This window comes from Stegastes partitus, unplaced genomic scaffold, assembly GCF_000690725.1.
Source record: "Stegastes partitus isolate 25-593 unplaced genomic scaffold, Stegastes_partitus-1.0.2 Scaffold319, whole genome shotgun sequence".
Classification (NCBI taxonomy): Eukaryota; Metazoa; Chordata; class Actinopteri; family Pomacentridae; genus Stegastes; species Stegastes partitus.
In genome coordinates this window covers 510,185-532,597 of record NW_007578050.1, presented here as the reverse complement: position 1 = coordinate 532,597, position 22,413 = coordinate 510,185, and the positions used below count along the sequence as shown (strand labels likewise).

Here is a 22,413-nt window from a genome sequence, read left to right as displayed (position 1 = left end):
TCTCAAGGCTGCGGTAATCCCTGCTGCTTCCAGTTAATTTTCCATTAAAGTGCCTCTTCACAGCACTGCCAAAGAACTTTTCACGATATTCTAATTATTTGAGATGCGGTTGTATATATGAACACACACACACACACACATATATATATATATATATATACACAACATTGGCTTCTCACGTGTCTTTGCCAGTTCTGCTTGTTTTTGTTCAAGTGAGGTCATGTTAGTCATACAATAAACCGCTAGAGATGTGAGGTGGTGAGAGATGAGGCAAAACAAAAGGTGTTAAATATCTGTAGAATGTCAAGCCTAACATCCAAAAACATGATATCAAATTTCACCTCTGGACAAAAATCAAACAGGAAAAAGAATTTCTCTAAAAATGATTATCAGGCAGCACCTTGTTGTCCAAAAAACATTTGAGTGCACTTAAGCACCAATGTATTTTGCACAGTTACTGTGTAGTAATTTGCTATAAATTGCCATGCTTTGGTTTACAAGTGACCAAGAACCCCATAAAATACTGTTTGTCAGATGTTCTACAGGATACAATCTCTCAAAATGCAGTCTTTCAACTATCCAATGAAAAATAACTTTGAAATTCTGCAACAAAAACAGCAATGCTTTGCAAAGGTCTACATTCTCAGTTACAGGACAGATATGAAACCAGTCTAAGCAATTTTTTGATTGTGGAAAATAAAGGAAAAATCTGTACTGAATAAACAGATGATACTATCAATACATTGACTCCACCCAAAGAGAAAATTACAGAATAAACTTTTACTTCACTACATTCCACAAGTGTTGCCATTTGTTTTGTCATTTATTATACCACACACAACTGTTAACTGGCTAAGACAATATAAAACATACCTTTCACAATTTTTCAATATTTCTATTATGTACATACGCTCATATATTCAGAGGCAAAAAAAACACTCAAGTGCACTTTTATCTGCCCTTCTTGCTGGTTGGGAGGCCATTCCAATAAGGATCCTTGAGCTCCTGACTGCCAGTAGTTTCTTTTAGGATTTATACAGGTTGAAATTAATTTTGTAAAAATCATGGTATAAAATAACCAAATGAATGGGAAAAATGAACATACAGCAACATTTTTTTTTTAAAGTTTTCCTATACAACTTCTCTTTATATCATATTATAGCATATTAGGAAGAAGATTACACTCGGGATGTCGATGAAGTTTCTTTTTTGCCACATAAAGTCATTTAGCATTTAGTATCTGCCAATCCAAACTAAAATCATTTTCCTACATAATACATACCCCAAGTATTTTTAGCTACAGTACCAAGTTGTGCCACCAGGTTGTGCCTCTTCCTGTGCTGGAGTGACCACAAGAGGGTGTCATTTTGGACTCTTATCATGTGTGTGTTGACTGAAACAACATAATCAGCACAGGAAAACATCCGCTGTGCTTAATTTATATTATTAATTAATCAATTATTAATTGACAATACTGCATCATTTAACAAATGATTTAAAATTTGCGTGACCAAAGTCTGGTCCCTGTGTGACAGAGGACATTCACTGATTGATATGGGCATGACGTCAATTAAAAAATGCTTTTATCGGATTCAGCCCTACTCTTTGAGACCTCATCAGGACATTCCTAGACAACACACTGCAGTTGAATGTGAATGAAGTGCATTACCATAATGGATAAATAGTTTAACATTCAGTTGGGTTCACCAAAAGAATTCTACCACTACGTTAGTTTTGGTTTTGCTTCAATAACAGGAGAATTTTAACTCACTGCACTGTGCAAGGCCTTGACTTACCTGCTTTATTTTACTACTGTAAGTGCTTCCTTCTCTGAGATGGACAGAGTGCCATTTTTTCTCTACATAACTGCCACGATGTAGTTCACAACCTACAAATTAGCAGTGCTCGATTGTCTTTTACTAGAAATTTTAAGTATTGATGTTCTTCTTTTTACACTTTTCTCAGAACTCAGATGTGATGGATACGTAATGAGAATTGAACACAAGATCAAGAGAACAAATGAAGAATGAATATTGTACTTCTGACTACTTTGTCACTGTTGAAGCCTGCATTCATCAAACACTATCTCCAACACTTCTGGGCTTTCAAGGTTTTATAAAGACAGAAAGGTAACAAATAGGTTAGATCTCTTTCTTTGTTGCATCCAATTGAACATTACACAGAGGAGTTTGGACAAGAAATGTTATTTCTATAGTCCTGTCTATACATCAGCAAGGCTTACAATATAAATGAAGACATGAGTAAGCTTAGCATTAATAACAAAACTAGAGATGGATTATACAAGTTACAAATGTGATACTAACAGTAGAGTTCTAGGATCACCAGCTATGCACTGACAATGCATACTTCTTTCTTGAAGAGAGGGAAAATTGTTACCTTATTTAACTTTCATTGTTTAAAAGAGGAACAAAGAAATACAGTCTCACTTGTCACCTATAGTAACAGTATAACAACACTCAAAACTGGATTCTTATTGGAGTGGTCCTTCAGGTGCTGCCTGCTCCTGGGTTGTTATCTCTCAGTTCGCTCAGCTTAGACGGGATAAAGGCCAGCTTTCCACTTATGTGGGGGCAAACTTCTTGGCCTGTGCCCTTACCCTTTTCTCATAGTCCATCCTATTCTGACTGAAACAAACAAACAGAAGAAAGCCAAAATGACAATTCAACAATGCTACTGTGCTATGCTATGCTACTGTGTTACTTAGCATGTTAGGCAATTTTTGTAAAGGTTCCTTTGCTATGATAATATACCACTGTTTAAGTACGGACAGAAAAGAAAACATTTTCTGTGTTCTCTAAGAAACTGTGTGCTTATCTGCCTGTGCACACAAATGTGGAAAGTATCATTTGGCCCTTACCAGTAAATTGTGTAAGCCTCTGCTTGTGCAGGGTCTTGAATGTTAGGCTCATTTAGCAGCTCCTGGATACCCAACAGGATCTAAAAACACAGTAATACTTTAATCGCAGTGCAGTAAGAATAGCACTTTAGTCTATGAGTTTATTAGCAATCCCACAAACAATGCTTTTTTTTCTTTGAAGTAAGGACCTTCAGGGTCCACACAAAACAAAAACAGTGTTACACTAGGTCACAATATGTAGAATGTACTGATAAAGCATGAAGAAAAGTTGAAAATAACCTAATACAAAGCAAGCAGACTAGCCAATTTCATTGTTAAATAGGGTGACAGTGACACCATAAATATTTGAGAACTCAAACCTGTTTGATGGTGATGGCCGGTCTCCAGTCTTTGTCCTCCTCCAGGATTGACAGACACACAGTGCCGGACGGATAGACATTTGGGTGGAAAATTGGTGGCTCAAACTTGCCTGATTACAAATTGTTTAAAATAACTTCAGAATGTTAAAGCTTTAAACAAACTGACATTGTTGAATTAGAGATCACATTGTAATATACCAATGTAATACACATACAGTACATAAGTGTATGTATATGTATTACACACATAGTCATAGTCATTGCAGAAAAACCCCATTTCCTTAAGTGTCTGACACAACATCTGTAAATCAAATGAAAATGTGAGAGCTTAAGTTTTTTTTTTTTTTTTAAAAACTGTCTTTTTCCAACAACTGAGTATCTACACACTAGAATCTATAATAGGGCTTTCATGAAGGAATGGAATATATGTGTTACTGTAACATCGTTTCACAACACCAGATAGTACATGACATATAGCATAATGTCATTAAAGCATACAAAACATAATATGTGTCATTCCATGTCAAATCATCAGGGGCCTTCTGCGCAACCATCTGTAATTTTTTAAAAACTTTTTAATCATAAACTATGAATATATCTGTAACATCTGTAAACATGAAATTAAATACAAGGTTACTTCTTAGTTTTCTTCTTAATGTCTTAGCCTTAACCAGAAACAAGGGGCATAATTTACATTGTGGTGAATCACCATAAACTATAAAGCCTACATTACTGTGTACAAATATTAAAATGGCTGTTAAAGAGTAAAGCTCTGAGCTTTATTGCTGTTGTTCTCAGACAATGCACCCAGCCACACAGCACAGGCGGCAGTTAGCACAGGTGGTATTGTCTGACTTCTAGAAGCGACAGGTCGTTAGAGTAAGGTGCATAATGCAACAATTCAAAGCCACATTTGGCTGCATCGGCCACCTGTGCTGTCAGGACGTGCACATTGTTCTGTATCAACAGTACACCAGATGAAAGTTTTCCTCTATTTTTCTTTTATTGTTTCAAATATTTGAGTTTTTTTGGACAATGATATGAGGTTTTATAGTACAAAGATATGCCCCAAAATGGTAGTTATGTCCCTTGTTTCCAGGTGAGGGTGAGAACGTTTTTAAGTACCCTTGTATCAAGTGCTTTTCAGAGTCATTATATGTATGACTTTCCCATTTACGCATTTTCAGGGACGTTTTTTAACACACTGAAATTGAAGGCAATGTTTGAACGACAATATCTCAGTAAGTAATAAAGATAAATACCTACATTTTACTGGTATTTTTCATTTTGCCATTGGTTCAGAATCGATGAGTATCTGACTATGAGTTGGATAAAAACAAAAAAAACATTTGAAGCTGTTATTTAAAAGTCTCATCTTTAAACAACAAAAAATGGATAATGCAGAAGTCAGCTAGTAATATTTTCTGGCCCATATGTAGTTGAACGTCATGATAATACAAAAAAAACCCCAAAAAACATATACAATACATTTTAGTATGAAACATTTAGTTGCAAAAATAAAAAAAATATTGTAATATAACTGTCATACCTGATAAAGCAGGAATGACAAGCTATACCACAAAAACAAACATACTGCTAGATAGGCTTATCTAAATAGAACAGTGATGGAGTTTCAGACTGCTTTCTTTATTCCCACATTTTTTATTTCTGACCCCACTTTGCAGAAGTGAACTGTTACCATATCCCCAACAGAAACAACAGTGAAAATGAGAGGATTTACCTTGAATACTTCCTGCTTTCTGTAGCTTAAACAAAGCCTCAAATTTCAATGTGTGAAAAAAAATGTAGAAAGTGTTATAAATGAAAAAAAAAAAAAAAGTTTTCTCATTAATTTTATATATTAAGTTACTATTAAGGATAGACCAATATGTGTGTTTTTTTTTTTGTAGGGCTGATGCCAATATCAATCATTTGTAATCAAGAAAGACCAATAACTGTTCCCGGAATTGATATATATTACAAGTACTTGATTAACAGCACGTGATTTGGTGAGGTTTAAACAGGTTTGTTCAATTAAAAAGGATTACTATAACTGCATTTATACGTTAAACGTAATAAATTAACAGCATGTAATAGCAGGAAACCTTTCATTTATAAGGAGGCTTCTTCATTAATGATAATTACTGTAAATTAATATTTACAAAAAAATAAGAGTGATGACATTTTAGCGTCACGCAACGCTACAATGCTCATGTTTATTCTAAGATCGATTGATTGAAATTAATAACCGTCTCCTCCATTTTGTAAATCTGTTTCCATTCTTTCACTTTTATTGCCCACTAAGGTCTAGATCTTAAAGCAATATTTCTTATTTTCCAGACACTGTTTTGGGGTCATCTGTGGTTGCCCCCTAACTTAGCTGCTAGCCATTAGCATAGCCTGAGCAACTGTAAAAGCAGCGAATGTCCTGATTTTTGGAGATGGCTCTGTTTCTTCTTCAGTTTTTGTAGGTTGTCTCTCTGCTAAAGAGATGTGTCTCTCAGATAGAGAAGATTATTAAAGTTAATCTGACTTTAGAAAGACATTGTGGTGCTCCACAAGAGGAGACACGAGGAGAGGAGGTGGTGGTCGGAGGGGCCATAGGCGCAGAATGGCAGCCGTGCCTCTGTCAGTCTGTCCCAGGGCAGCTGTGGCTACAATCGTAGCCACCACCACTGGAATGAATGTGTATGTGTCTTTGAGTTACTCACTGATTTAGAAAAGTGCGATATAAATATAATCAATTATTATTATTATTAGGAGTTGAGGAAACAGGTTTATAACAAAATGAGACATCCTCGCCTTGGCAGGTCAGTTTAAAGTGACGTGATTAAAACATAATGTGTCAAAGCTGCGTGACCTGTCCATTTTTTTTTGTTTTTTTTTTTTAAACCTACAGCTGTGTTACATGATGTCTTTCAGATTAGCAGAACAGTGTTCATGCTAATGTATAGTATATAATTTTACCTACAATTCAAGTCACGCACAGCAGAATGTGACGAGAATATAGAGATGTCATACTCAAAAAAAATAAAATTTAACACGTGCAGTGTAAAGTATTAAATAGCTGTGGAACACAAATAATACGATGAAAATAAAGAGTGACATATATTAATAGTGAATATCACATACACATTTGTCAGTCCTGCTGCTGACATCTTTTGTATATTCAGTTGAGTTTTGCCTTTTTTTTATGTCACGGGTGTGGAAAACATTTCATCAAGGACACAGCGAGGATACACCTGTGCATCCTCGCTCATAGCTCCTCCAGCAGCCTCCTCGATCCTCATTACGCAGTGTAGGAAACACGATGTCCTTTGTTATGATGCACCAAGATCGAGTTCCGGGTCATGGGCTGGAGGACCGCGGAGTCGAGGAGGCTGAAATCAGTGAAATGAGATGAGCCTAGAGTGACTGCAGAGAGAGAGCCGGCTGCATCAGAGCAAAAGGATCGTATTTAATTTATTGTGCAACAATTGGTCAGTGAAAATAACGATACCAATTATCTAAAAATGTCAAAGATCTGTGACAATTGTTGGTTGGGCCATTAACCGGTCGATCGTTTCACAAATATTTTTCTAAATATCATTTTTTATGCTATAAGAATTTCAGGTAATTCAGAAATGGTCGAGCACAAATTGTTGTAAAAATTTTATGATTTGACATAGAATGACCCATATGTGTCTTAGAAACTGATAGCGCCATGACAACAGGGAATGCAGGGATAGAACCTTGTCTGACAAACCCAACATTTATACATTCTAGGCAATGCAGTTTAGCTGGATGTATAGACAGTTATTCAAAATCTTTAACTTTCACATATATTAATTGTGGTAACAGAAAAAAAGGTAATTTACCTTTGTTTGAAAATTATACATCCAAAGACACCACCACTGTTTATGGGTTAATGGTTTGTACAAAACAACATACTAGCTAAATCTGGTATAGTGGCTTTGTTGCCATAATTTTTATTTCCTGGGGTTTTCTGTTTCTGTGTTGAGTACATCAATGCATAGATGCATGTGCTTTAAAATTCCATCTTACTATGTACAAAGAGTAGAGAGGAGTGATACTCACATTTGGGTGGCGAGGAAGGGTAGTCATCTTTGAACAGCATTCTGAGTTTATAGAGTCCTCCCTCCCACAACGTCTAATGAAAAAAAAAAATTACAACTGTTTTAATGCACTCCCTGAGAAAATACACAAGGATATTACTCAGTGATAAAGTAATAACAAAAATGAACATACAGAAACTAACTTAGATCCACTGGTACATTTCAATGTCAAGCAACAATGAAAACAAATAAATAAATAAACAAAAAACTTTGTTTTCATATATAAATAATACATTTACAAATTAGTCCTTTTTTGTACAACCCCTTCTGATCACAAGGTCAAAAGATTTTGTATTTTATTGCCTGCCATGAATATGTGACAGATTTTTTACACTGTTCTTTGCTAGGTCTGAACAACTAATTAACAATATGCTGGCTTTAATACTTCAGATAATTAAATAAAGTATGTATGCCATTGGTTGGTCTGGTCATCATAACTAAGTTCTGACACGTGTTAAAAATGTACAATGTGCGTTTGTTTAACATGTCTGCTTATAAATGCCAGTGTGAAATTTGTGGCTGGATGGTGGGCAGAAGGTCTGCAAAAAAGTTTTAGGCTTTTGTGTGCAGTCAAAATATACATATTAAAAGGCCTACTGCTGGTTATTTTGAAGAGACAGCAGGTGATCCAGTTTGATTTCCAACTGTAATGCAGTCTGTGCCCGATGGTAACTTACTCCTTTCTTCCCTGGAATTGCGCACTCCCAATTCATCAGATTCATGGTTCCATCTGGATTTTTAGTAGGCACAGCAACAAAACCCTATGTGGTAAAGCATAAATCATCAGTAGTCAAACGTAAGTACTTTACATAAGCGCTTTACAGTCGAAAAAAAACGGAATACCACTGCTTACAAATGGGTGGTCCTTTCTCCATGCTTTCCGTTCCTGGGACAGTCTGCTCAGAGCGATGCCAGACATTGCTGCTCATTAATGCCTCACTGAGGAAAACAGCCACATGTAATTAATCCAGACTGTACACAAGTTACATAGTCTTAGTTATTTATACTGCAACACCCAGTGATTAAATTATAATTATTACTGGCAGTAATTGTTCACGAGACCAGTAGTGGTTACAGGGTTAATTTACCCAACTACTACAATCCTCTGTTCAGGACTTAATCTATAACACTGGCAAATGTGACACAAAGACATCATCTAACATTACACTAGTTTCGGTATTTATTAACAAAAAATGCTGTAAACTTACCCCTTATTTTAATCAAATAAATATCGAAATTAGCGTCGCGTCAGTTTAAAGAGTAGCTTGATTGCTTGCTAATGCTAACGTTACTCCCGTTATGACGGCGACCGAAAAAAATAAACCCTTTGACGCTGAACAATAAAATGCTATACTAACTGAGGAGTAAAAGACCAAAACGTATGATACGTCTAGGTTATTACCACTACCCTAACACTCTACTCAAAATATACTGGACAAATTTTGGCACAATTTACAATTGTGCAAAACAATAGAACTCTCAAAACCGCTTCCACAGCTACCGTATCGCAAAAAAGGCCCCTTTTTTGTTTATTTCATTAGGACCTTCAGGCAGTATACGGGACATCCGAGTGACACACGTCAGGGATGGTCAGCCATCTTTGTTGTGGTGTTCGTGCTGGGTAGTTCACGCATTCTGGTGATTCAGTTATTTTGAGTCATGTTTCCAAAGTGAATCATTTTACACTTCTTATTTGTTTTAAATTAGTATGCTTTATACATGTGCACCACAATAGACTGCTAAAATAGGGTCCATATTTAAAGTACTCTGACAGTAGATCCTCTACAAAAACAAGTTTATTACTCAGTTAATCAGTTGTGTCCATATGCTTTTGATATACTAGGAGAAACATCATGAGCAAAATAAGCAGCCAGTGCAATGATGTATTTCTACCTTGAAACTGCAGTGTAATCAGAATCAGAATCAGAATCTGATACCAATGACAGTCTAAAAAATACAGATTCAGGGTTTCATGTGGAACAAATCTAAGAAAGGAAAATAGAGTTGGAGTAAAGTATCTTCTTTAAATGAAGAAAACAATTCCATTAAGTTGCAGGGTGAAGGTTTCCATGTCATTATTTTCAGTTTCTGATTCAAAAATGCACATGTACATGCAATTTTATTTGATGCACTACATACCATGGCAGACTCACCTTCAGGTACTGGTCAAAATGAGTTGCTCGTTCTCTTTCTTTCTTTCTTTCTTTTTCTTTTTACCTCACTGGAACATAGCAAAAGCTGACATCATAAATAGCAGTAAAGATAACTTCTTGCTAACTGCTAACTGGCAATATATAGTTGCTTGTAACAAAAGAGGATAATGCAGGTTTGAACAAATGCAGAGAATTACAGCCAGCTTCTAAACAATTCACAAATAGGAGCCCTTTTAGCAATTTATGGACGCTTTTTCACATTAGAATGTATTTATGGTACTACATCACTTAAAAATTGCACATGAAACAGCTCCACATGTTTCATCCTACTGTAACAAAAGCTTAAATATGTAAACTTTGTTTTAGAAATCAGGCATTTTGCCAGACACCTCACAGGAACCAGACTAAACTGGTTTAGATTTTCTCTATGTATTGCATTTCAAATTTTTCCTACACTGGGATTAGCAAATGCTAAAGTATTTTTGACTCTTTTTTTTTTTTAGCATGTAACTTAGCAACTTTGCAGTATGAAAATCAACATCTGACAGGACCTGTAAGGAAAAACTAAAATCATTTGCTCATTTTGCAAGCCAAAACAAATGCTTTGTTTGAAGAACTTCAGTCAGGATTTTGACTGCATCATAGGACAGAAACAGCAAAAGTGAAAGTCACCAATGATCTTGTGATATCCACAGACAGTGGACTTGTCTCTATACGTTTTCTGCTGAATCTAAGTGCTGAATTGATACAGTTGATCACAACATCCTATTAGAGAGACTGGAAAATGTATTTGGGATTAAAAGAAACAAGTTCAAATGGTTTAAATCATCTGATAGATTCAAGTTTGTTTATGTTAATGATGATACTTCCACTCAAACCAGAGTTAATTATGGAGTTCCACAGTGTTCTGTGTTAGAACCAATACTATTACTTTGTACATGCTACCCTTTGGCAATATTATTCGGAAACACTGCATACATTTCAATTGTTATGCAGATGACATCCAGTTAAATTTATCTATAAGGCCAAATAAAACTAATCAGTTTGTCAAACTCCAACCATGTCTTAAGGACATAAAGACCTGGATGACCTGTAATTGTCTTTGTTTAAATTCAGACAAAACTGAAGTTTTTGTATTTGGCCCTAAACACCTTAGAAACACACTATCTAGCAAGACAGTTACTTTGGATTGCATTGCCTTCGTGTCCGGTTCTACTGTGAGGAATCTTGGAGTCGTTTTTGACCATAATATGTCCGTAACTCACCCATAAAGCACATATGTAGGACGATATTTTATCATCTGTGGAATAATGTCAAAATCAGGAACATCCTGTCTCAAAGTGATGCTAAAAGTAGCCTATGCACTTTTAACTTCTATTGTAATTCCCTATCATCAGGATGTCCCAATGATTCTCTTAAAAACCTCCAGTTGATCCAAGAAGCTGCAACCAGAGTTTTGACCAGAATCAGTAAAAGAGATATCTCTCTCGTATTAGCTTCTCTTCATTATCTCCCTGTAAAAACCACGATAGAATTTAAAACCCTGCTTCTCACATAAAAACTGTTCATGGTCAAGCTCCATCTTATCCTAAAGACCTCATTGTACCATATTGTTCTAATAGAACACTTGGCATTCCCAGAGTTTCCAGAAGTAGAATGGGAGGTAGAGCATTCAGTTATCAAGCTGTTTTGTTGTGGAATCAGCTCCCAGTTTGGTTTCGGGAGGCAGACACCCTCTCTACTTTTAAGATTCGGCTTAAAATTTTCCTCTCTGATAAAATCATTAGACTATGTGGTTAAAAAAATTACATATGTAGCTTTATTTTATTAATAAAGGTCCCATGTTCTGGGCACCCTGATCGCACATCTGGTTGAGCGGGTGACCCATGAACAGGGGCTATAGTTTCCCGGCGCGGTGTTCGTGAGTTCGACTCCTGCTCACGACAGTTTGCTGCAAGGTCTCTCCCCATTCTTCTCCCCCCTTTTCTGTCTCACTCTCTCACTGTCCTGACTAATACAGGCAAAAATGCCAGAAAATAATCCATCCATCCATTTTCTATACACCGCTTAATCCTCATTAGGGTCGCGGGAGGGCTGGAGTCTATCCCAGCCGACTTAAGGCGAAGGCAGGGGACACCCTGGACAGGTCGCCAGTCCATCACAGGGCCACACTTAGAGACAGACAACCAAGCACACTCACAGTCACACCTACGGAGAATTTAGAATCACCAATTAACCTCAGCATGTTTTTGGACTGTGTGGGAGGAAGCCGGAGAACCCGGAGAGAACCCACGCTGCACGGGGAGCCAGAAAATAATCTTAAAAAAAAAAAAAAAGGTTCCATGTTCAGGGGCTATAGTCCCTGTTGCAGAGGTTATGAGTTCGAGTCCTGCTCATGGCTGTTTTCTGCAGGTCCTTCCCCAATTCTTCACCCCTACTGTCCTGTGTCTCTCGTAACTGAACTATCAAATAAAGGCAAAAAAAAAAAAAAAAAACCTTAAAAAAAGGTCCCTTCATATCTTAAAATACCATAGATGTAACTCTACAGTATTGCTTTTTTGTTATTAAAGATGATGATATACAAATATGATATAACAAGTTATTATTTATTTGATCTGAAAGTGCATTAACCATATAGATTCTGTTTATGCCTTGTTCTCATCAAATTCAGAATACCTCAGACTAGCGATAACCCATTTTCAGAAAAATACTTTTTTTTTCCCTACATGTTTATATTGTGTAATTTTGGACATTTGTAGTTGTTTTGTTGCTACAAATATGTAAAAAAATGCTTGGGCTAAAACTGGGTTTGATATAGCCATACCATAGAAAAATATGACAATTCAAATAATTTTAATGCAATATAAACTTCAGTTCTGAATTTTAGGTATTTAAAGTTGTTGTGAGCTATCCATCCATTATCTTTACACCGCTTATTATTAAGGTTGCTGAAGCCTATCGCAGCCGACTCAGGGCAAAGGCAGGATATGCACTGGACAGGTGATGAAGAAGTAACATGTTTCAGCTAAAAGTGGTCTGTATTTAGTTACTGAAGGTGGTGGTATCAGAGTTTACCAGCAGGAGAAGAGAATCACTGGAGAGGCAGCTGATCATTGCACAGTATTTTGTCACCAGGCAGCCTGCTAGTGTTACACAGTATACCAGTACTAGAAAAGTATTGCAATACTTTGCCGTTAAAAGCTGTACTACAATACGTTAATTTATCAGCAACGTTTTGCGAAGAGCAGCATTACCAGTGATTACCACTGATGTGTTAAAGAAGGACAGTGTGTGGGATTGCAGCACACTGCTTTCACTCCTTGTTCCTTGGGCGTGGCAACCTCTTTTCTTGTCTGGCAGCTTGCATAGCCTGTTATTGACTTTCCACAGCTGGATAATAGCACAAAGTGAAATATGGATATGGAATTATTTTACTTACCTATAGTTGACAGTGGGAAAAAACTTCAACATTATTTTTTAGATTTTTTATTTTATTTTTTTGTATAATTCAACTGTGTTTTTTGATGTTTGTGCTATTTTATTTTGATCATTTAAATGATTTATCAATACACCTATTTTATTTCATAATTCCTATAAATATAAATTCATTCCAAGTAACTGAACCACATTTTATAAATGTTTTTGATTGATAGGTTTATTAAATTGTCAACTGCCAATGAAAGTCACTTTAACATTTAATGAAGTATATAAAGTGCTGTGCTGTTTAACTACAGAAGTGAAGTATACAACAAAACAAATGAACAAATAAACAAAAACAGCCAAGAAAAATACATAGCATGCAACACAGCATACAGCTAGTATGCCCTCCACATCATCTACTTTGGGTGTGGATTACAGTAACAAATGTGGTACAGTGACTCCCGACTTTAGCACTGTAGTAATTTGCTGCATAAACTTGGCCTACAAAGGAAGACTCAAAATGCACAGAAATATCTACTGTAGATTCATTTTATCAGTACAATCAGAACAAACACTTAATGAAGCATAAGTGGTACTTTACATATTTAACTGCATCAGTGCAAATACATGTTCAGCTCTTTTTGGTTACAAACCTACAGTAAATACAAAAATTTTCACCTATTTTTCTAATGTTGTCTGGATGATGATTAAGTGAACAACAGAACAATAAACAACCCAAATCACTCCTTTATGTATTCAATACAAACAGTGGGTTGTGGATTGAGGGTACAGTTGCCTTTTTTCATCCTAAGGCTAAAAGTCAACAAAAAGGAGCTATGTGATTATTTTGGTCCACATATTTTGAATGCTAATGAATATTTTAAATAATTCAGAGTGACAAGGTAAACAGCACTTGACTCTCTGACTGCTACTGTAGTTAGTCACTTGAAGTGCACTTACTGTGAGCCAGTGTGATTCATTGGATTATACAGCCCCGCAAACTAACATACAGCTTGCTCGCAGTGAGCAACACTACAGGTCGCAGTCAAAACAAATCTGTGACGTGTCATAAGTGGATCACTTTGTTTGTATTGACAAACAGTACTTGTCCTTTTGACCTGTGTGACATTGGCTTATACTGAAGTAATCCATGTCTACTTATTTAACAAAGACTGGGCCAGACCAGCACTAGTAAATTAATCTGGGTTTAATGTGGAATTAAAATGTGCACACAAATACTGTGCTACAGACAGCCAGCTCCATTCTCAATCCTCCATCCTTAATACTGGGATTGATACATTAAAAGGACAAACTCTTGCAGGTTAGTGAAGCAGTGTTGTTAAGAATGGTGGATTTCACAAACTGCAGGATGACAATAGCTGACAAAGTGTCCTGTCAAAAGAACTCCCTTGCTGCAAAAAATCAAATTAGGCCAACTATATGCAACCTATATTGGATTAATTTTTCATCAAGCAATGCTTTAAATGAAGGAGAATTCAAATAGGAAAATAATACAAGGGCAGAAGACAACAGGGGTTTTAGAATGTTCTGCTGAAAGATTTTGGCCAACTCTTTTACAAATCTAGCAAAAAATTAACATTTTATAGTGCAAAATAACCCATGATAGATGGCCTACAAAATAAAGATGAGCTAATAAAGTATGTCAGACCTGTGCATCAAAGCAACAAATGTGAGTCTGGAGAAAAAGAAATCCAAGCAAGCCACAAACAGCTCTGCATTTAAATAATTAAAGTTTTTTTCATTTCATTTCATTTAACTATCACATGGATTCATTTTCTACTCATACCAAAATGATAGTGCTTTTCTGTTGGTACTTCATCAACCTGCAACGTAACAGCCATTTCTGCTTTCTGTATATCACAATATATTCAATTTAAGGAAGCATGTTTCACTTTCTATCAGATTCATGGTTCAACGATGTGGGATTAAAAATAGAAAACTACATATAACTCAGTGTATATTAACCTGTTTGATTACTAGACAACTAGCACATGCAAGCTATAGACATTCTAAACATGTTGAATGTTAGCTTTCACATACATTATGTAAAGAGTATATTATAACTTCTGCCAATTTATTAATGAAGCTTTCTTGAAAATTTTAAAACTCACTTTTAAAGCAAAAGAGGCATGAAAAGAGATGTAACTTGTCTTGGTAACTCAAGAATGTTGAGTTCTTCAGACACACAAACAATTTATTAACTTTTGGGTTGGAGTACACACAACTCAACAGTACATTCTATCCCTTGATGTAGTGAAATGGACCCATCTCAGTCAGCATCATAACCATGGCACTTCTGAACTGAATTAGACATGTCTGTATTCTTAAAACTTTCCAAACGGTTAAAAAGAACTCAAATGTGCAACTTTCAATGCCTCATCCTTCCATTTACACACCCAATACCGAATCCTGTCTAGCCGTCATAATTCAATGGATCACGACATTCCTACTCTTAGCTTCATTATTAAAATGGTGGCTTTAGGAACAGCCACCAACTCCAATGGGCCTTCACTTTTATTCAAGATTAAAATTATATTTAGATAATCACGACAGACAGCTTTCATGTTAAGGGTCAAACAGACCCCAACTAACTGCTACTGTGTATCTCATTTTGTCACAGACATTATACAGAAGCATGAAACATCAAGACAATATTTGAGAGATGATTATTTCATGCAGACACTTTTTCCAGGAACTTAATTACAGATTAAGGTTAGCATTGACTTCGGTTGACATTTCAGTGCCATGTTATTTGTCAGGGATGGGGTGGCTGTGCCACTGCAGTTCTCAGCAGCCTCTCAGGATCTGACAGGGCACAGTAAAGGGTATACCCCAGCTCATCCACTTCCTGTGCTGTCAGCTCACAAAATAAATTAACTTTGGGGTTAAGGGCACATGGCAGCCTCCCAGCCTCTAAGTGTCCAACGAGTGCCCGTAGAAGCTGAAGGAACCGGTCAGCCAGTGCTTCCTGTGTCCAGTCACCTTCTTTTTCACTCAGCAACAAGATAGTGTTGGTAAGTTGGCTGGCATTGAGCCGGTTAAGGGCAGGGTTAAGCTTGCACACAGCCTTTGCCACCTTCAGGCAAATGCATCTGCAGCCTCCGTCCTCCTGATCCAGAGCCCTGAGTCGCGCCGTATCAGCCACACGGAAGCTCTGCCGCCACAGGTTTTCATGGCGCTCTGCAGCAAGCCGGTGTGGTTTGGCAATCAGTGAAGTTCCATCCTCCATCACAAGCAAAGGTAAGAAGTCCACATACAGTTTCTGGTCGATCTCATATTGTACCTCTAAGGTCAACGTTTCTGAGGGAACCACAGGACGAATGACGTAGTCAAGGATACTCCCTATAGCTGGCCAGTTGATAGAGCCGGCCACAAGCTTATCAAAGACTTCAAGGACTGATTTCGGGGAGAGGTAACCTCCAACCATACAACGGTCCCAGTAGCTGCTATTCCGTGGGAAATATTCCAAGTTCTCCCTGCGGACAAGCCAGAAACCTGGGACATTCATAATGGTGTCCTCCCCAGGGATGGAAGACCACAGATTCTTCTCCAAGACAAGAGGAACCATCAGCTGGGCATGGTCTGCTGTCACCACCTAAGAAATGGACATGGTGAAAATCAATGTTTAATCAAAACTATATACCAATATAAAAATAACAAAATCCAAACAAATATGTGTAACCTCTTACTTGAAGGTCATCATACAGACTGCCACTAAGATACATCTCTCTGAGTGGCATGTCAGGCAGTTTGGCATGAAGAAACACTCTTAGCTCAGCACAGATGTCCAGTGCTGCCTTCCTGGCCATAGCCTGCTCCTGACTAGGGATGTTAACATTATTTTGGTAGAACTCCCACAGATGTTCCTGTAGCGATAGACGCATCCGGACACGCAGCATGTCTGATTGAGTGGAACCACTTCCTACCACAGCAACTCGACCTACTGTCCTCCGCAGACAGTCTAGGAAGATTGAAAGCAGTAAAAAATTAAAATTGGCATTTTTCCAAAAAGCAGCAAAATTCTGTGACCTTTAACTGTTCCACATCTTCACACAATGAATCTGAAGGGGAGGTAGTGGGTGAACTTTTAAAATATGGGAGTGGCATGATTGTGCTATTACAATGTGAAAAAAAATCTACAAAGACCAAACTAAGGGTATCTACAGTATCTGAGGAATTAAAACATTAAGATACAACTACATCATACCAATAAAAACGATAAACTAATATAAAATAGGTGGGAATCTAACTGCAAAGCCACAAAGATCCAACACCCACTGTAAAGGAAGAGCAAGAATCCTCCAAATAGGCTGTCTGTCAACAGATAAACACATGCGCGCGCACACACACAAACAAAAACATATGACAGCCTGCTGAAATTCTGAAACACTACAGCAGCTTGACAATATTGCAGAACACAACATGATCAACTGTCAAAAGACATTTGAAACAATTAGGTCAATTTAAAGGGCAATTTGTTTCCCTCACCTGGTTCAAAAGCATGTGAAGAAGTGGGCAGAGACTGTAGTGATCTGCTAACTGTGGACTTCATGTCATGGTTAAGTACCCGTGGTGATGAGCCCATCCACATTGGCTCCTCCCAGCTTCTCTTTCCTGTTTGTTCCATCTTGGTGGGACTGGTTGGAGCACTTATTGCACGGTCATACATCTGCACAAAGAATATGTTGCTATATAACTATAGGTATTGGTATAGAATCCAATATAAGAATTTTTTTTTCATCTTTACACTTACCCTTTTGACAGCTAATGTTGCAATGCCAAGCATGGCTGCCCCTCCTACCCCTAGCACAAGCTTGGCATTGGAAAGCACAAAGTCAATGGCTGTTCCAATCCCATTATCATCTTTCTTTCCTTTTCGGTCTCCATTTACCCCTGCCATCCTGTCACTGAAAAGGTGCATGATGCAGACAAACAATGACACTGAGTGGAAAAGCAGAGACAGTAAAAAAAACTATTTTCTCTGTTGTGTTGCGTAGTGCAAATACTGGAACATACAGACAGGTACCTTTGATGTCAAGGTGAAAACAGATTTCTACAAAATACTGTAAATTAAGTACAAATATTTTAAAAAGTGATTGTGTACGTGTTCATCACCTCAAAGCCAGTATTTAGTCGATGTACCTTTGACTGTAATTAGATCATTAAGTCTGCAAGGATAGGTCTTGCACAACTGCACACTGCAATTTTACCGCCAAACCTAAAACTCAAGTCAGAGATAACATCATGAAGGTGGTTATCAACTTTCTTTGTTAACTAAGGAACTCAGTACGCTCCATAAAACGGAGGATTTAACTCACGGAGGATGTGACTCACGTGAAACGACGACGTGCAGCTACTTCAGTCAACAGGTTGCTATAATGGAGAGCAACAAAGAATCCCAAAAAAATATGACTTTAAAAAGCACTGCTGCAAATTATGCAAGACAGGAATGATGGTAGAAAATTGGTAGTTATGTGCTAATATATTTAATTTATTGATGAGTGTAGCTGCTTTTTTTCTGACAGCTGCATTTTAGAGCTGTTAACGGTAACTTCATAATATTGTACTGAAGTGCATTTAGGTCTGACACTGTCTCATAATACAGTATATCACTGCAATTTTTGGCCAAGTAAGTGAAATTAATATTATTGATTGAATATGCTCTGTAATAAATACCAATAGAATAATCAATTTTCTAATCTGTGTTTTATTAGCTGCAGAACCAGTAGTGTAAACAGATTTGGATGCAAATCAGGACCAAATGTAAAAACATATTTATGCTATTTCTGCATAACCAGCAGAATACATGTCAAGTACCTATGGCAACATGATGCATATATAGTGTGCAATACTGTAACTGCACAGCTTCATTCAGTGGTTTTAGTAATATACTACTCAACACGTTTGCAGATGTACCATATATCCGAAGAGGCTTTATCACTGAACATAACCTGCTCTGGACCAGGTTAGCTCTGCAGCATAAGTTACCATGGAGATTTAGTAGGTTAAAAGACAGCCACATTTGTGACACTTAAAACTCTGACTTCAGGTTTAACATACCTTGGAGTTGGCAACTCCAAAACATTCATGTTGTTATCTTTAAATCTTTTTGCATCACTTTGGTTGTATGCTTCGGGTCATTGTCTTGCTGGAAAACAATTTCTCTCCCAAGTCACAGTGCTCTTGCAGTTGCATCAGGTTGTTGTTGTTCTAAATTTCCCAATACTCTGTTGCAATCATTTTACTCCCTATCTTTACAAGTTTCTTTCTGGACCTGCTGACAAGAAGCATCCCATCATTGTGATGCTGCCACCACAATACTTCACAGTGGGGATGGTGCATTTATGATGATGTGCAGTGCTTGGTGTCCGCGCAACATGGTCTCTAGTCTGATGGCCAAATAGCCCAATTTTGATCTCATTAAACTAAAGAATCTTCTTTCATTTGACTTCAGAGTCTATCACGCGACTTCTGGTGAACACTCAGGATTTAAAATGAGATATTGTCAACAGGAGCTTTCTGTCGCCACTCTCCCACAAAGCTTTGACTGGTGAAGAACCTGGGCAACAGTGATTGTGTTCAGTTTCTCCCATCTCAGTTCCTGAAGCTTGTAACTCCTTTATAGGAGTCCCTCACTAGACTCTTTCTTGCATGGTCACTCAAGTTTTGAAGGACAGACTGCTTCAGGCAAATTCATGCATGTGCCATATTGGAGGCCTTTTTTTCCAGCGACTGAAACTTCCAGATAAAGGTGTCTATATACTACATTCATTTGAGGCATATGCTGCCATATTTACTGCACTCGGATGATCTCCATTTCACTATTTGTGACTTGTGGCACCAACTCACTGTACCTCTGTTGAATGAGGCGAGTCACTTTAAAAAGGGTAAATACTACCTGTGCATTACTTATTTATGTGTTAAATTTAAAATTAATTGAAATTACTTTGTAAACATAGTTTTCACTTTGACATGTGTCTTTTGTAAATTATTGTCCGAAAAGCTAAATTAAACTGACCATGATCCATTGCTAAAAACAAACAAACAAGCAAACAAAAACAATAAAAAGCGAAAACATTTTATATGCACTGTATGTTGGGTAGCACATTTTTAAGTAGACCGATGATACACACAGTTCACCCTCTGGTCTGAGATGATTGCATATCACAGCAAAAGATGGAAAAATCAGTTACTACCCTCATCCAATATATCATATTTGTAGCGTGTCCTACAAAACTAAATTGTCCGCCTCCCCCCTACAAAGGTCCAAAAACTTATACTGCTGACAGTATTTCGTATTTGTAAACCCACCTGGGAGACGCACCTCCTGATGACCTTTAAACCACCTCCAAACGGCTTGTGATCCTTTCCTTCTACATAAGCCCACCCAGTCTACTGCTGAGGAAGAACTGACCCCTCTTCAGTGCGTCCTCCTTATCTTCAAGTACCGTCAAGGCCTGGCAACGGCGAAACTCACGAGCTACAGCCTGACGATAATAATCCCGATCAGTGTACTGAAGGTGACGTCCTGCACGGAGCAGTGCTCTATAGAGCTCCAGCACAGCGCTGCGAGACCAGCTGCCCATTAGGGATCACACGTGGAGAGGGGGGGATGCACCCTTGCACCTGGACAAAGGAAATCAGAAGTTATGTGATGAAGGAACAGATGTAGTAGGTAGCAAAGGTGCCTTTTTATTTATTAATAAGTGATAGGTGGACTAAGAACTAACTAAGGTAAATCTGAGTATGCCTGAGTAAAACATCTGTAGTAGTATTGATGGTGGCATAAAGTCGTTATTACCCTGTCTATTCATGACCAATGCAACAACTATTTCGATAAATATCTGTCACATAGATATGCAAAACTTGCCTGCTACATTTATCCTTTGTACGATACAGACGGTTAGCACTAACACAGCAAAAGTATACCCACGACTCAGGTGCAGTGTGAGCTCGAAAACACTTTAACGTTGCTTAACTCTAGCAACCATACAAGCTTGACCAGGTAAATAACGTGGCTGACTGTTTCCCTGTTTTCCAACGCATGCTACAAATCCATTCCTTCTGCTAAAAAAAATAATATTTGCAGTGTAATCTAAAGAGCATTTTCTCTGTAGAAAATGGCTGGTTTAACGTAAAGTCACACATCTCTTGACTAGCTCGTTAGCTTAATGCGCTAACTAGCCGATAGGCTAAGAAAGCGTTGACCTTACTTTTTCCCAGCCTTACGGGCAAGACTCATTCATTATAAATGGCAAACGGCACAATTGAGGTGCAAACCGAAACACACAGCAAAGAAACACGAGCCAACCTACGTTACAGAAATTAGATCTGATCTTTTTCCTCACAGAGCGTGAGAGCTCTATCATCGAGCCGGGGGTAAGATTCGACAGTGACAACCGGAAACATATCGGAACGCTGCAAAGAGTCTCCAGCTGACATAATATATCCGGGTCATACACGTTTGTGTCATACACTATCGACTGTGATCTGCGAAAATTGCTGTATAAATATGTATTTTATTTCTCTTGTTTTGTTTCATGCTAATTTCGGATTTTCCAGTTCTGATTAGTTTATGCTTTGTCAGTTTTTAGAATGTGAGCATTTCTTATTGTTGCTTCGAGGCATCAGCCAAGACAAAGTAGGAGCATCAGTGTACTGCTGAAATAAATCTGAATCTTTACACTCAAAAAGAAATTTGTTGAGTTAATGTAATTTGATTATGCCACACAGTTCCATCTATTCAATTTAAGTAGATTTAGTCTGTCTTAATTATGTCATCTGAACACATGTATTTGTAGGTGCAACACTATTTAGATATTTATGTTTTCTGTTTACCTAATGAAATGCAATCTAATTCACTCTTGCTGGACAAACTAGATTTTGTTTTGTGAATTCTACGGAAACACATTTTGTTGAATGAACCGGTTTGCATCCCGGTGAGGACACCCAGGATTTTTCTGTGTGGCGTTTGCATGTTCTCTTCGTGCAGCTTGGGTTCTCCCCGGGTTCTCTAGCTTCCTCCCACAGTCCAGGGTGTCCTCTGCCTTCGTCCCAAGTTGGCTGGGATACGCTCCAGTCCCCCACAAGCCTAGTGAGGATTAAGCGGCGTATAGATAATGGATGGATGGATTGTTTAATTAATATCAATCTTGTTGTTTCAATTACTTTTCTTTTAGTAGGTACAACTCATAAGCATCTGTCTGATTTACAATCCGAATGTACACTAATTTAAAATTTAAAAAAAGTCTGCATAACATAATTCAAAACAACTTTATTTTAACAACATTTTTTACATTTTTGAAATGTAAACTTTTCTCAATGTTTGTAATGTTTGTATAATTTAAGCGAGCATGGCTCATTTGGAAAACTGAGCATCAAAAAATAAACAATCTTGCCAGAGTGCTTTTTTTTAAAAAACAAAAATGTTTCTTTAAGACACTGAATAAATATAAAATGACCTTACT

At 37.4% G+C, this 22,413-nt stretch overlaps 2 protein-coding genes across 4 annotated transcripts; both read right to left on the bottom strand.

Moving 5' to 3' along the window:
- Positions 1-802: 802 nt before the first annotated feature.
- LOC103358548 (SUMO-conjugating enzyme UBC9-like) lies at positions 803-8,884 on the bottom strand. The gene is made up of 7 exons (XM_008283566.1): positions 8,561-8,884; positions 8,206-8,291; positions 8,030-8,113; positions 7,315-7,387; positions 3,238-3,347; positions 2,879-2,958; positions 803-2,645 (listed from the first exon to the last, which is right to left on the bottom strand). Exons 2-7 carry the CDS (start codon positions 8,269-8,271, stop codon positions 2,582-2,584), a joined length of 477 nt encoding a protein of 158 aa, XP_008281788.1. The 5' UTR covers positions 8,272-8,291; positions 8,561-8,884; the 3' UTR covers positions 803-2,581.
- Positions 8,885-13,458: 4,574 nt separating this feature from the next.
- On the bottom strand, positions 13,459-21,344 carry mief1 (mitochondrial elongation factor 1). Of its 3 annotated transcripts, none has more exons than XM_008283563.1 (6): positions 21,262-21,344; positions 20,258-20,572; positions 17,700-18,319; positions 17,435-17,615; positions 16,636-16,907; positions 13,459-16,541 (listed from the first exon to the last, which is right to left on the bottom strand). In XM_008283563.1, the coding sequence occupies exons 3-6, from the start codon at positions 17,865-17,867 to the stop codon at positions 15,702-15,704; spliced, it is 1,461 nt and encodes a 486-aa protein (XP_008281785.1). In that variant the 5' UTR covers positions 17,868-18,319; positions 20,258-20,572; positions 21,262-21,344; the 3' UTR covers positions 13,459-15,701. The 3 variants fall into 3 exon arrangements, with proteins under 3 accessions (XP_008281785.1, XP_008281787.1, XP_008281786.1); XM_008283565.1 differs by having other exon boundaries at positions 17,700-17,853; XM_008283564.1 differs by lacking the exons at positions 20,258-20,572; positions 21,262-21,344 and having other exon boundaries at positions 17,700-20,232.
- Between the last annotated feature and the right edge of the window lie 1,069 nt (positions 21,345-22,413).

What these genes read in the sequence shown, in the direction of transcription:
- mief1 (XM_008283563.1), bottom strand. Translation starts at nt 17,867, where the DNA reads ATGCACCTTTTCAGTGACAGGATGGCAGGGGTAAATGGAGACCGAAAA. An exon ending in CAACATTAGCTGTCAAAAGG is followed by an intron (nt 17,616 to 17,699) that starts GTAAGTGTAAAG and finishes TTCTTTGTGCAG; the next exon opens with ATGTATGACCGTGCAATAAG. An exon ending in GTCTGTATGATGACCTTCAA is followed by an intron (nt 16,542 to 16,635) that starts GTAAGAGGTTAC and finishes TCCATTTCTTAG; the next exon opens with GTGGTGACAGCAGACCATGC.
- LOC103358548 (XM_008283566.1), bottom strand. Translation starts at nt 8,271, where the DNA reads ATGTCTGGCATCGCTCTGAGCAGACTGTCCCAGGAACGGAAAGCATGG. An exon ending in GGAGAAAGGACCACCCATTT is followed by an intron (nt 8,114 to 8,205) that starts GTAAGCAGTGGT and finishes TTTACCACATAG; the next exon opens with GGTTTTGTTGCTGTGCCTAC. An exon ending in CAATTCCAGGGAAGAAAGGA is followed by an intron (nt 7,388 to 8,029) that starts GTAAGTTACCAT and finishes TTTTTTCATTAG; the next exon opens with ACGTTGTGGGAGGGAGGACT.